This window comes from Temnothorax americanus, unplaced genomic scaffold (genome assembly GCF_048541705.1).
Source record: "Temnothorax americanus isolate GAGA-0224 unplaced genomic scaffold, ASM4854170v1 Scaffold95, whole genome shotgun sequence".
In the NCBI taxonomy this organism is placed as follows: domain Eukaryota; kingdom Metazoa; phylum Arthropoda; class Insecta; order Hymenoptera; family Formicidae; genus Temnothorax; species Temnothorax americanus.
The window spans coordinates 115,466-130,891 of NW_027509818.1; the positions used below are offsets into that span (position 1 = coordinate 115,466).

Genomic DNA, 15,426 nt, shown 5'->3' on the forward strand with positions numbered 1-15,426 from the left:
TCGTAAAGAGCAGAATTTTTGTCGATATTCACATATCAGGAATGATTTTGTCAAATCTAAAATCTAACAATTGTAGATTTTTTTAAAGGAACAATTGTAGATTAGATTAGGATAGGTTAGGTTAAAACGCACATGACTGCACGAGAAGCCATTGCTGGACAAGATCAGAAAATAAAGGTCGCCAGTTGCAGCGTGGCCTCGGCGTGCACGCTTTCTGGTCGCCAATACCAAAATGGCGACGCCGGCCGGCTGGCCGATAGACCGGCCGATCAGTCTGTCGGTTGGTCGGCCAGCAACCTCGCAGTACTGTGTCGCGAGCAGGGCCGTCGAGAGCAAGGCCCAATCTTGACATAAATATTTCTTCGTCCACGGACGAAGAAAAGGAAGAATAAATTAAAATTAATTGGAATCAAAATTGTGTGATAATTCAAACAAAATAAGTAAAAAAAATTGTTCCCCAAAGCAACAAGATTAAAAGAGGCTAATTATCCTGATAAGACATATTATACGATAACGCGCGTGAAAATAATTGCATTTTGAAAGGACGTTTCTAGGCTTTGTTTTGTAGGATCGTCTGATTTGTTCAAAAAAATTTATCATACAACTTCGTAAACTTCCGTGTCTTATTTATTTTGTTCATTATTTGTCTTGAAATTTATCAATTTTTATATTAGAATTAAACAACCCAGACAGCTGAGACAGCAGCATGTCCAAAATCCAAACATATAAGTCGTCTACAAAGACATCTTTAAACGTTCTACGAAAGGATGGCTAAAAGACGTCTTAAAGACGTCTTACTTATGTACATCCCGATTTTGGACATGGTGCTGTCTGGGGAAGTGTTTTTAATGTTCACTTCTACCAATGTAGATTAACTTTCTTGGTTTAACTTACTTTTTTTTTCTAGTTCTAATATCTATTTTTACCAATGCAGATTAACTTTAATCTCGGTTAACTTATACTGTTTATCTTTTTCTGGTTCTAAGAAATAGAAAACGATAAAACGTAAGTTCAATTGAGATTAAATAAGATAATCTGCATTAATAATAGAAATAGAAAAAAGAATTAGAAAAAATAAGTTAAACCGAGATTGAGAGAAGTTAATCTGAATTGATAGAAATGGACATAAGAAGGATTAAAAATATATGCATGTATTATATGAGTTTCTTTCGGTTTGTTTCTCTCTCCGTCTCTCACCCCCTTTCCCGTCTTGTCAGTTCTGTTCGTGAGTCGCGAAACTCTCGGGCACATTAAGAGTTATACTATGATTTGGGACAAGGCTTCTGCCGAGATCGAATATAAATTAATGCTCCTTATAAGAGGAAAACGTCGCGAATAATGCAGATACTTCGAAAGAGGCAAGCAAGTAGATTCGACCTTATTCTCGCGTCAAATAATTCGAATTCAACTTTTTTGGATTTCATAATCGTGTGTCTCTTCACACTTTGAAATTACGTTTCTACAAAGAAAGAGAAAGGACTTCATCTTATCGTTTACAGTAGCAAAAAGCAAAATTTGTATATAATTTCTTTTCTGTTTGTGATATTTAATGCTTCTATAATATTCAACATTCGCATTCTTTGTATACTAAATCTCAACGATTTACATAATTACATTTGTATACACTGAGAAAAAAATGTGTTAATCCCAAAAAATATTTAGTCCGATACGAGCAACTAAATATTTTAGGTAGTTTAACTATAAAACATTAGTTTAAATTAATTAATTCTTGATTAAAAAATTTTAAAGGTTGACATGAATCTGCATTATACCTTTTTTAGTGCAACTTAATAATTGTTGAAACAACTAATGTTTAGTTAACTAATTAACATGTTTAGTTGCTCGTATTGGACTAAATATTTTTTGGGATTAATAAATTTTTTTCTCAGTGGTAGATACTTGGAAGGTAAATTTAAATAAAGTTAAATTTAAGGAAGATAAATTTAAAGAACTTTATAATTTCTTATTATTTGCTTAAGACTTAATTTACTCTTACAAGAAAATTCTCGAGCTATAGTTGCATATGCACGACATTTGTAACTAAAGGGTTAAACGAAGATGAAACATCAGCTTCAAAGGAGTGATTCATTGTTCTCAGGGCCGTATCGTATTGGAAAGTGGCCCTTAGTCATCGTTTCGGAGTTTTATCATATGATTCACGTTCAAACATTCTCATATTTGGCATTCTTGTCATCACATCGATGTTCAAGGAACATTATTCCTTTCCGAGTTTAAAGAGATAAAAATATATATTTTTTAAGTCCGATTGCTAAATATACGTGGTGCAAAACGATCCGCAAATTTCGTTTGGCATTATTCTTATTATAAAGATGCGGAGACTGCTTACTGTATTTTGATGGCTTCAAATTGTCTCGAAAGATTAAACGAGACAATTTAAATAAAAAAAATTCTCAGTGTGATTGTAGTGTGCGCGTATGTATGTGTATATATGTATATATATATATATATATATATATATATATATATATATATATATGTAGGTCTAGAAGTATGTTCCGGGACTGTTTACGTTTTTTGAAATGTACAGTTCTGGAATATAACGCTATATATGTAATCAGATTCAAAAAACTGTCCCGAAAATTGCCGTAGGACATCAATTTTTTCCAGGACAGTCCTGGAAACTGCCAAATGTCCCGGAATATACCGATATCAAAAATAAAAGTCCCGGAACATACTTCCGGACCTACACACACACACATATATATATATATATATATATATATATATATATATACACATTTCCCAGTACAAAATATATAGTATTTAATATGTAGGATAAATTCCCTAAATATGGACTATCACAATAAGGTTTTTTTGAAATATTTTTATTAAAAACTATATATAATTAACCTTGTTTATTTTAATAAGTCTTTAATCAGTTAAGTAACACAAAAACATTAAATTTTCTTGACAACGAAACAAATAACCAAACAAAAACGTATTTTTTCTTAAATGTCAGGAAATTCGAAATTTTTGAAAACAGGTATTATATAATAATATGGACCGTCTGGTTTTAATAGAAGCCAGAGTCCAATTGGCAAACAATAATCTTAATTATAAAAATTTTTAATATGAAATAATATTGAAATGATGTTAGGTATGTAACGTTATTGCAATCATATAAAACAATGCTAACATAAAATAATATTTTTTTGTATTAAAAACTTACGAAAATTTACATCGATTGCGGACAAAATCACAAAGCCTGCGTTCTCGTTTATTCTCAATAGCTCCCATGTGAATAAACGCAAGCAAAATGTTCGCCACTTACACGTGCGCGTAAGCAACTTTGCTGCGACTGACTGACGGGATGGTGGCGGTGCGACGTATCATCTGCGGCTATAGTTTTACTTTGTTAGCTACAGTAGGTTTTTTAAAAACAACGGTAGTTCATATTACCCGATCGATCCATATTTAGGTAATTTACTCTATACAATGGTCTTTTAAAATATATTTTTTATTTGCACATTAAAAAATTAACCTAATAACTTTTTAATAATAAATATCTAATAATTATCTAATACAATATTTAATCCTCTGTGTGTAAACGTGGGTCAACGGCGTCCAGCGTCCAAAATATGTGCTCATTAACTGTAAAACTTGCAAGTCTGTCAAAAAATATTAAATAAACGATGTGTTAATCAAAATGACTATATAAAATCGTCAACTATATAATGTAGACAGATGTTTTGTGAACTTTTTCAGATTTTAAAAAATACTTTAAGGTAGGGAAAAATAGCGTCGAACATGACAGATCTACATATGCACTGGGAAGGTACCGAAAAAACGTATGCACACACGGAGGGTTATAATAATATGATATCTATATATAATAATCTAATATATTTAATAAATATTTATAGTAAAAAAAATATATATATATATATATATATATATAATAAATTATCTAATATCTAAAATAAAATAATTTTTTACCTTTTATATTAAAAATAAAAATAAAAGATAACTCGATAAAGATAACTTGAGATTTCTCTATAGTGATGCAATTTTTAATATCGAGTGTTTATAAAGAATCATATCAGTTAAAGAAAGATGCGAACGTAAACTTAAATGTTCCTCTTTCTTTGGTTGTTTCTTAATTTATGTTTCTTGAACTTACATAAACGAATGAAATTAATAAATATATATGAACTGAATTATCGTGTTATGAATCAACGAAATTAGCGTGGCTAGCTAAACAAAAAGTAAATATTTTTCCGTTAATGCAACGGGTTAAGATACCCGATAATTGCACTTTATCGCGATTCCGATAAATTGAGCAAATTTTTTTATTATTATTATCAGTTACGAGTCAAGGGAAACGTAATCATAGTTCTGACTCATAAACGTTACGCGAGATAGACATAACATGTATATGCATATCGTATTGAAAGATAATTAAATATTAGAAACGAATACACAGTCGTTTCTTCTCAATTTTAGATCGAAGTAAGCCAGACTTATTCTTTTCAATTTTTGTGGTACACACATACCTATGTACTCTGTATAGTGTATACTTAAAAATTTATAATTTTACTTAATGTTAGGATAATAAATATTATAGGATAACATTTTATTTTACTTTTTACTGATGACATTTTATTTTACTTAAACTGTAGGAAAAAGTATATACCATTTCTTGAAAACTCACCTCCTCTCCTTTCCTTTAAGGATTGTAAAAAATGCAAAAGAGGCAAAATAAAAGGTACATATGGCAAATATGAAGGTCAATTGAAAAATTTCCGGCCTTGTCAAGGAAACAACATTTTTTGGGGCAAAATAAAATTTATTTTTTAACATAGTCTACTTTCAGCTCAATACATTTACTCTAACGTTTTTCGTAGGTATACAGTATGTTTGAGAAATAAGAGAGAGATTGATATTATATCAAAAAATCATTGATTATATATATAAAAATTGTTTATAATATTTAAAGTATATCGATCTCTTTTTTTAGCATCAATACAGCATTATCAATCAATATATGTATATATGCACTTCTGGAGATTTCCTTTCAAAATCGCCGAGAATCCGGCTTCTTGGATGTTTAAAATATCGAAACAAATCCCTTTTATTGGAACTTTAAATTTTAGGGAATAGAAAGTAATCACACAGACTTAAATCTGCTATTTGTTTTTTGACCAAAAACTCACGTACGGTACAAATTGAGAATAAATTTTCTACTTTGTTTAAACCGCTAAGTAAGATGAATCGTAAATTTTGATATCAAGTTTCTCTCCTAGCATTCGCAGAGTCACATTCGAGTCGATTGTTAATATATATATGGATGTTTTTACGAGATCGTTGGAATTGCTTTCGGATGTCCTGCAGACTGTTTATCATCCTCCAGATCCTCCATGTTGCCTTTTTGAATCTTGCAACCTACTGAGATACTCGTGTGCGTGATAGACAGCTGTCCGCGTAAACTTGTTTTCCACATTTCATATGTTGCGTTGCGGTTTTACCGAGTTGACGCAGAACTTGACATTGACAACTCTCATTGCTCCATTGTATTTTCGTATCAGAGCGGATTAAGAGGGGACAGGAGGTTTGTGTGGTCAAGTTAAAAATGAAATTTGCGAAATTATTTTAGGGAATGACATGAATGGACACAATTCTCCGTTTAGGTGTTATTTACTATTTGAGATGTAGAAAATTAATTTGTTATATAAGTGACAAAACTTGTCTTTTGATCGTTGTAATTCATACGATACATATCCAAAGCTCGTTAAAGCAGACATAAAGTTTAACCCTTAAATGCCCCGTAGAATGAAATGTTTTTAAATGTTTTTGCCAAAAATGGAGCTCATGCTCCCATTGATGATAGTTAAGTGATTGACCTACCCGTTTGTATACTTAGCAGTACTCAGTTTACTTAATTTTTTATACTATAATATGTTGAAATTGAAATTTTAACAATATAAGCATTTTATTCTCTTTTCTAAGCCTTGAACAACATTGAAAAAAATTTTCATAACTAAAGATAAAAAAATCAATGAGTAACGAGACATTTTTCATGTGGGGTCTTTTAGACCCCTCATGTCATTTACGAAATTCTTGAGAGGTGTGGCATTTTGCATTTAAGGGTTAAAAATTCCATTAATTATCAGTGATACTTACGTAAACAAATTCGTTATTTTTCAGGCATAGGTATTCCGTGTATGTCAAAAATTTTATATAGAAATATTTTTCTCCGTATTTTAAATAAGTTTTTATATCATTATGTTCTTATGTCTTATGTTCTTAATTACGAAATGTCACTGGTTATAGTTAATACATTCCTTAAAAAGAGGCGACTAGAAACTATATTCTTAATTGGCTCTTATGCATAAATCAGTCCGTAAAATAAAATTAAAAATAAAAATAAAATTGATATAATGAAATATTTTTGTGATTGTTTTAATAGATATTAAATTTTTTTAATTTAATTATATTAAGTGAGTCATATATATATATATATATATATATATATATATATATCCGTTTAAAATTTAAAATGAATTTAATAGGTTTATTCGGAATTTTAATTTTGTAATAATGTGATTCTTTCTCTCTCTCTCTCTCTCTCTCTTCTTACTGTAATATTTTCTTTAAGGAAATAATACATTATATGAGACAAAAATGTTTAGACTAAATTTTCTCTTTATCTTTTTTATTTTTTAGAGAAAAACAATCTTTGAGTAGAAATTGATATCGACCACCTTACGAATCAATTTGTAGCCAGTTTTTATCGCAATTATATTGAAAGTATGGAAATTAAGAAAGGCACTATAAGAATTTTTTTCTCGAATTTTGCCGGCTGAATACGTAACTCTTGATTGTGCGCCTATATTAAGAGAGTGAATCCTTCGCGAGGGTAACGTGAAACGACCTTCTTTCTACGGTGCTGTGAGCGAGAAGTGCAAATAATATCGGTTAAACGTTTCCCCCTCTCAACCAATTCTTTGTCACAAGTCAGGATATCACCTTATTTACAAATTTTCTCCGATATAAAGTTCGTTTCTTAACGAAAAAGTTAAGGCTCTTGGGCTTTTTCTCGACATCTCGTGAGGTGTGACGTTAGAAGCGAGAAACGTTGAGATTTGACACGTTGAGAATTCTTGCATGGCATTTCCAAATAAAAAGGTATTTGCATAAAATAACACTTCAGATCACTTCAGCACACTTCGAAAGTACTCTGAGTTTAGGTTAGGTCTACCCCTTTCCCTTGACAGTTAAGGGGTTACACCACTGTAAAAGTCTAAAAGCGTTTTTTGCAATTTTTTTTTGACTGGAAGGAAAAGTAAAAGGATAATAATATTCAAGAATGTTATTAATCATGTTTTTAAGTGTTCAAAAAAAAATTATTATTTTTTAATAGTACAAAATGGCGACGCTGCAGCCATTCTCGCGAAGCATGTTTAATTTGACACGCTCTGCGGCACGCAGTATAACTGGACGCAAATTTGAATCTGGAAAAAAAAAATTTTTTTTTCTTAATCTACATGAGTATAGCTAGAGAAATACATAGGGGATTTTAAAAATATTAATTTTTGTGTGATTGGCGAGCATTTGAAGTAAACAGTTCAATTTTTGACCAAAAAAAGAGGCAATTATTTGTTAATAAATAATGTTAGAATCAACTTATCGAAAATCCCGTATTTATTTCTTTTCGGAATGTTATTTTAAAGATATGGTCAAAATTTGGAGTGAATAGAATGAAAATTGTTGGACTTATGCCGCGTGCCGCGGAGTAGTGCTATAGCGACTCGTGCCCCGCCATTTTGCATTTTTTTAACAAATAAAATTTTTTACATACTTTAATATATGTCTAATAAAGCCTAAAAGTTCTTTTGACCATATATTTAATTCTTTTCTAAAAAAAAATACCAAAGAAAATGGACAGTTACAGTGGTGTATAACCCCTTAATAAACAGCCGTAAAATGAATGTAATACGATACCTAGTCACGCGCCTGTATTGTTTCACATTCGTTTTTTTTTGTAGGGTTAGTCAACATGGCCAAACATTGGGCCAATCCCGAACACCGGTATTCCGATATAAGTAAAGATGATTGGCCAATAAAATGAGTGTCTCAATCTTGGGCTTAGATTCAGATATATCATTGGGCCTATCTAAGAACCCAACTTTAAGCCTATATCAGTCGCCAATCTCGCGCGCTGATTACGCTCTAAGGTTCGGCCATTTTATTGGCCAATCATTTTTACTTATATCGGAATACCGGTGTTCGAGATTGGCCCAATGTTTGGCCATGTTGACTAACCCTACATCAGGCCTATTTTGATTATCATTTTCGGGTCTACGTCGGACATCATTATTAACCCAATATACATATATTGGCAAATATATTGGGTTAATAATAATGTCTGACGTAGACCCGAAAATAACAATGAAAAAAGGCCTGAGATGACGATTATCAATATGTACCCAGGTTGATAATGTAAATGAATTAATTACAAAATCTCGTAAAATTGATATTTATTAGTTCTTTAGATACAATAAAGAAAAAAACAAAATAAATACTACGCGTTTTGTAGCGAAAAAAATATGTATATATATAACTTTGGAAAAGTAAAAAACTTAGGAAAAACACATTTTGAATTTTTCCTTCTTTTTTAAGACATTAAACTTATACTTGTCTACTATCAAATAAACATTTTTTTCTAGCAGCTTAATCTGTTTGTGCTTATAAATTGCATAAAAAATAAAGGAATATAAAATTAAAACTCACGTCGCTTTTGTAACAAACATAAAATATCTTTGGATAACATAAAAATCTCGATTTTTTTAATTTTTGTTAAAATATCTTAGACCTTATACAATAAATATCTTATATAAATGTGTTAATAGCTTATATCTTGAATGCTTCTAATAACATTTTTTCTAGCAACTTAATTTTTTTTGTACTTATAAAAACTGTGTCAAAAATAAAGAAACAAAATTAAAACTCACGTCATTTTTGTAACAAACCTAAATATCTTATAACTTTGGATAATCTGCAAGTTTGTTTAAGAAGACAATCAACGTTTTTTGCGTCCTCCATCACGATCATTCCAGTGGGCTAGCCAATCACCAATCTTTGATTTTAATAATTTTACATCTGCAGGACAGTGTTTCATTATTGCAGCTTCGAAACATTCAAATAACACAGTGGCACTGAAATCAAGTTTCCCCACTCCTTTTTTCTTTCGACCTTGGCCAGAATACTGTCCTTGAATTTCTTTCTTAATAATTTGTGGAAGAATCTTATGTATACAATCTTTGATATTGGAAAAATCTAAACACATCAACAGAAGATCCATCAGAGCCTTTTTTTTTGTCCTCGTTTGTTCTCAATTCTTCCTCGAATTTAAGAAAATCGGGGAGTGTCTCAATAGGCAAATTAATTTCCAGTTTCTCTTTCAACTCAGCTCTAGTGCCCTGTGGTTTTTCAGCTATTTTGATGGTTCCAATAATCATTTTTATTTTCTCGCTCCGAGCCTTCACATCATACAAAATACTCCTCTTCGCTGAACGAATCTTTTTGACCATGATAATCTGGAGGTCCTCGAATTTTCTATCAAAATATGTCCTCAATTGATTAAATGTCTCTGGTTGTAGAATATCATTATTTTCGTTTTTATCTGCCTGTCCGTCTAATTGTTCCATAGGATTTTTCTCACCATCATCAGGTACGATTCCACTCGATGCTAAATTGAAAAACAAAATTATCAATGTATTTAATGCAAATAAAATGTAAAAAAGTGATTTTTCTACTACAATTTTATTCTTTATATGTATATTTCAATATCTCCCGAAATAGAAGGTATGAACCGATGTTCCACTGAGTAAATAAAAGAATAAATAATAATGATAAAAATTACCAGGACTTTCACGTTTACTTCTGTCAGATCGAGTCTCATCATCACTCTGGCTATCATCAGATACTATTGCATGATTTGTAGCTAAATAAAAAGAAAAAATTGAGAATATAGTTTCAAAAATGTAATTGAAATTAACCATTTCTTCATTTCCATTAAAATTTTTAGTACTAGTATATTAATATCACCAAAAATACAACAAAGTACGATTGATTTATCCCCTAATTATCCCACAAATGTATGAATAAAAAGAAACTATGAATAAAGTTACTAAGAAACTTTTAACACAAAACGAAGAGCTGCGCGTTATTTAATTCATCGAAAATTATTTTAAGTTTTATTTAGAGATCTTTCGTTTCTTATTTCTTAAGTTTTCTTTTTCTCGAAAAAAAAATATATAAAAGAATGTATAAATGTGTAGTGTTAACTTTTCAAAAAAAAAAATAAAGAGAATTCAAATTACTTTTATTCTTTTTGTTTCTTGTCTGTGCTTCAAATAAAGAATCGCTACTCGAATCTGAAGCAGATTCTTTTGACTTCCTTACATTTTCTAATTGTGATGCATTGTCGTGAATATAATTTTGAGTCTGCAATGTTTTTCTGGAAACACTATTTTTTATGAATGACCTGTTTTGAAGAAGTTTCTTGGTTTCACTCATATTGAGTACAGTGGGTTTAACTGGATCTTTTTGATACTCTATATCTGAATTAATATTCCTGCGTGTGTAAGCTCTTTCCAGGCGTTCCTCTGCTTTTTCCCAGTCATCTAATAATTACATGAAAAAATTAAAAGAAAAAATAAGTAAACAAACCTATATCTCAACTAAGTTTGCAATATCTATTTTTACATGCACCAATTTGTATTTATTTTTACTAGCATGACCAAGAATTTTAGCTTTATATATGCCCCAGTGTGCTTCAGGAGTTTTTAACATTTTAGCCCACTTTTTTACTAAACCCCAATCCTCTTTAGGAGGGTATTTTGAAAACCATGGGTCATTAACTCCTGAGCGAAATACCCATGTTCCAGGTACAAGATCAATGGGTATTTCCGTAGCTCCTTTCGGTTTTCTATATTGCAAAATTGCAAATAAATGCTTAAAATTTAAATTGCCAGATGTCATCCTTAATTTATTTACAACGTCTAAAAAGTTAAAAAAGAAATTAATATTTATAAAACACAAAAATTTATGCAAAAATAATTTATAAAAAAAAAGTAAAAACTGTTTGAAGTTATAATCGTATAAAATACAAGACGAACAGTAACAAATTTCATTCTTTCTTTCAAAGACAAATACTAACAAATTTCACTCTTTCCCCCATAAGACAAATGTAATTTAAATGTACATAAAAATGTAATTTAAATATACAAAATGTAATTTTTAATGCAAAAGTGAAAACAAATTTGTCATGAGAAATCTATGTTTCAGACATCAACGTATGAATTTGCACTTAATATCGCCGCATATACATAAAATTATAATTTGAACAATTTTTACAAGTTTTTCACAGTTTTTAGAACAGAAGTAATTTTCTTTGCTGAATGCAGTCTATGACAGCCTCAGCTTATAACAAAAAATGTTTACATTTATAATTTTTGTTAATGTAAAAGAGCATCATTAATACCCGGTTTTCACCGGCGGATAACTTTTTCCTAGGATAAACTCTTGATAAACAACAGATGTGGCAACACGTGAGCACGTGTACGGCGTGTGCTCGGCTCGGCGCCCTCGGCGGCTCGTCTCTTTCGTCTCTTACCTCTTTCTCTTACAAGACAATAAAACTGTAATTTAAATATACAAAATGTAATTTTTAATGCAAAAGTAAAAACAAATTTGTCATGAGAAATTTACGTTTCAGACATCGACGTATCGTATGAATTTGCACTTAATATCGCAATTATCGCATATACATAAAATTATAATTTAAACAATTTTTACAAGTTTTTCACAGTTTTAACAACAGAAGTAATTTTCTTTGCTGAATGCAGTCAATGACATCCTTAGCTTATAACAAAAGATATCATGTTCACATTTATAATTTTTTTTTACGTAAAAGAGCATTACTAATGCCCGGTTTCTTCATCGTCGGATAACTTTATCCTAGGATAAACTCTTCGTCTCTTTCTAACCTAACTCTTAGAAAGAGACGAAGAGTGAATTTAACCTAAGGATAAAGTTATCCGACGGCGAAGAAACCGGACATTATTCCACCGTGTATGATCTTGTATCTTAATTACAAGGAAAGCATGTATAAACTGTAGTAATTATGACAGATCTCTCATGAAACCACTAATAACACGCGAGTGCTGTTCTACCAGAATACTAACAATAAGAAAGGCGATTGTCGTCATGTCAATGTTTTTGGCCGTCCAATTTACACTGTGTTTATTTCTTTTATTTATTAAGACAATTGAGCTCAAATTCTTTTCCCACAATATTTGTAAAACTAAATGATTTAATGTAAGCAATTTACCTTGTTACGGGACTGTGAAAATAAATCCGTTTATACGAAACTCGATAATCTCCTTCATTCGCAGATTGTTGAAACTGCGTGCTCGTCGTTATGCCACAATAAACGTTCTGTAGACGTGGAAACACGTGAGCACATGTACCGCATATACGGCGTGTATCCGGCTCGGCGCCGGCGCCTTCGGCGGCTCGTCTCTTTCGCACGTGCGGGCGCCGATTGGTCCGTGTCGTCCGTGATCGAGCTCTCATTGGTCACCGCGTACCGGTGGGGCCGACGTCTCGTGGAATTCGGCGGGAGACCCGAATCCGCAACGAAGCCCGCGAAATATCACTTATCGAAATTATGATAAATAGTTTAAATTCTCAGTTGCGTATTTGCGCGTTCTAACAGACTGGCGCACATCTATCCGCACTTGTTAATTGTGTAAATGATAAGCATGTAATAAAGAAATCGCACATTGAATGTCATCAATTTTGTTTAGGACACATTTGTACTTTATATTTGAGGCAAGAATAATAACTTCTTTCTTTGAAAATTCATTTATTTTATTAAGCCCAATATTTTCCGAGTGTGTTGGAATGGTGAAAAAACTTTGACTTGAAGACTCTTCATAACCTGTTACATAGATATTTTCTAGCTCTTTACTCCTTTTTTTTAAACCAGAATACGAGTTATTGAAAAAATATTTCCATTCTTCAACTGTACAGTGTTATTGGGATGAGATGGTTTTAAAATGACTCTATATAAAGTCACACGTGACACAACTGCAAATTCTTGCTGATGGTATTGAACAATTCCAGACGATTCATCTATTACAAGGTCTTGAACAACAGCTCGACGTTGCACTTTAACTGATTCACTTTTCTCTAATTCAGCCAACCTATTCACTATTTGTGTTAAAGGTTTTATGAATAATTTAATTAATTTTTTAAAAATACCGATGTAATTCTCTCCCCAAAAAGCTGATATCTCACTCACAGGAACTTTAAAGTGTTTAACATCGTCTGAGACGTGAATTACGTTATATGCATACTCAAAATTTGCGATTTTTCTCCATAGATAGAAGGTAAAAGATAAAAAGACCTTCTCAAGAATTCTTCTGCAAGATCAACATCTGTGGTAATCAAGTCTTTATTATTGAGAATACGACAAGCAGTGTATAGCAACAAAAAGTGCTGGTAGTAATTCTGCGGCATAATATTTGTCAAAATCACAGGCCCACAATAATGGAGGAAAAATCGGTATTGTGTCGCCTTCCAATTTGACACTGAGTAAATATCAAATTTTTTACGTTGGAATTCAATCAGAACGTCAGGTGTTACTGCTGCTAATAACTCTTGCATACGTTTGATGCTAGCTGCCTTTAGACGATGAGGACTTCCTGACAGAATCCATTTCTCTAAAAGCCATTTCATTATGCAACAGTAAAAAAGATGCATGCCATCAAGGATCATCATTTTAACAGGATCAAAATTGTGTATTTCCAGCAATGGAGTTGGGTCCACATGATGATGTTCTGGCTGTTTACGTGTTTCAAATGAAAGTTTCGTGCGTTTAGTGCAGTTCATGTCTGGATAAACACGTACCTGGTTTCGACCTTCTCCGACAGAAATACCTGAAGTTTCACATCTCTCGCAGGCATAATAAGCTCCAGGTGCTTTACAACACTTAAGAAAAGCTCTTGCTGGAGAATCTGCTACAATTCCCAATATTTCAAATGAATACAATTTATTTTTTAATACCACTCCACATTGGATTAAATCGTTGGCTTCAGTAATAAAATCATTTAAAAATTCCTGTACACAATGAGGCTTGGAATCACCGCAGAAGATTCCGACAACGAAAGGACGTGAAATATAATTTTCATGATACAATTTTATGACAATAGGCCAAACAACAATTTTGGAGTTTTTATAAATTTGCATTCCATCGACGTGAATTAAAATTGATATTTTATCTTCAGTATACACTTGAGGAGAAATAATTTTTTGAAGACCATTTTTAATTCCCAAATAAATGAATTCACCACTGCTACCTTCAGCACTTTGCATAACTTGTAATTTTTGATGATGTTGAGTACCAAGTAAAGTCTGAGCCGTTTTTGGAAGATTGTATCCTTCTTCTCTCAATATCAATAATAGCTCGGAAACTACATTAAGACGTAAAGTACTTAAGTTACGTAGAGTCCAATTGGTTAATTTTGCTTTTAGTTCAATATTAGGTTGAATATTCTGATCATTAGAGAAAACATCTTCAATTATAGCATTATTCAATAAATTTTGGCCAGTATTATTACTGTCTGTACTAGAAATACTCAAATAATGATCGAAACTGTTAGATAATCCAGACATTTCTCCCCAAGAATATATTGATGCAGGTATTAAACTTTCATCATGGTCAGAAGAACTCTCATCACTCGTACGACTTTTAGTGTTCAGTATACCACTTGGACCAGACTGATCCTCGTAATGAGCAGAAATCTTATTTGTTTCATTTGAATATTTTTCCTTTGCTTGAACAAATTCTTTCTTTAATCGACGACATTTCTTCTGCCTATAAGCTCCTTTCGATGCCATGTATAATGGAAATTGTACACGTTTCGACACTTACTGAATAGTCTGGAGAGAAAACAAACGTTTTTAAACAATAAAAAAATGAAAAGAAAAATATTTAAATCAACTTAACAATTACAATACTTTGAATAGTGTTTTGTTCATAAAAATACTTACAGAGTGAAAATATACTCTACGTCACTACTTTTAAGTTATGATACTGTAAAGCCTGGTCTACAATCAGTCGTATGTTGCAGTCTCATGTCGGAACGTAACCGATGGACCAATGAGAGAATTTCTGTTTTGCAAACGAATTTTTCTTATTTGGACCATCGGTTAAGTTTCGACATCCGATTCCAACATACGACTGATTGTAGAACCGATCTTACAGGTAAAGAATATTTGATCGAGCTTAATCCAAATGGTTTTAAATATGTCACTTGATGATTGGTTTATCAATCGCAGGCCAATCTTGACTTATATCCGACTTGCCAAGATAGGTTTCAATAACGAGAGCGAGAG

The 15,426-nt window shown here is 31.6% G+C and overlaps 2 protein-coding genes across 4 annotated transcripts in view; one reads left to right on the forward strand and one right to left on the reverse strand.

The window, feature by feature from the left end:
• Chic (profilin chickadee) overlaps positions 1-15,426 on the forward strand; it is a 38,476-nt gene that overhangs the window by 4,847 nt on the left and 18,203 nt on the right. The window lies entirely within an intron of this gene.
• On the reverse strand, positions 6,704-14,190 carry LOC143908449 (uncharacterized). Of its 3 annotated transcripts, none has more exons than XR_013260149.1 (6): positions 12,356-14,190; positions 11,507-11,663; positions 10,344-11,024; positions 9,884-9,964; positions 8,973-9,709; positions 6,704-7,472 (listed from the first exon to the last, which is right to left on the reverse strand). XR_013260149.1 is itself a non-coding variant. In XM_077426116.1 (6 exons), the coding sequence occupies exons 4-6, from the start codon at positions 10,537-10,539 to the stop codon at positions 9,267-9,269; spliced, it is 720 nt and encodes a 239-aa protein (XP_077282242.1). In that variant the 5' UTR covers positions 10,540-10,646; positions 10,735-11,024; positions 11,507-11,663; positions 12,356-14,190; the 3' UTR covers positions 8,869-9,266. The 3 variants fall into 3 exon arrangements, 1 of the variants encoding a protein (XP_077282242.1); XM_077426116.1 differs by lacking the exon at positions 6,704-7,472 and having other exon boundaries at positions 8,869-9,709; positions 10,344-10,646; positions 10,735-11,024; XR_013260150.1 differs by lacking the exon at positions 6,704-7,472 and having other exon boundaries at positions 8,869-9,709; positions 10,426-11,024.

Excerpts from the sequence above, each read along its gene's own strand:
- LOC143908449 (XM_077426116.1), bottom strand. The coding sequence starts at position 10,539 with ATGAGTGAAACCAAGAAACTTCTTCAAAACAGGTCATTCATAAAAAAT. Across the intron at positions 9,965-10,343 it reads AAGAAACAAAAAGAATAAAA|CTACAAATCATGCAATAGTA; the intron begins GTAATTTGAATT and ends CTTTTTATTTAG. Across the intron at positions 9,710-9,883 it reads AAGTAAACGTGAAAGTCCTG|CATCGAGTGGAATCGTACCT; the intron begins GTAATTTTTATC and ends TTTTCAATTTAG.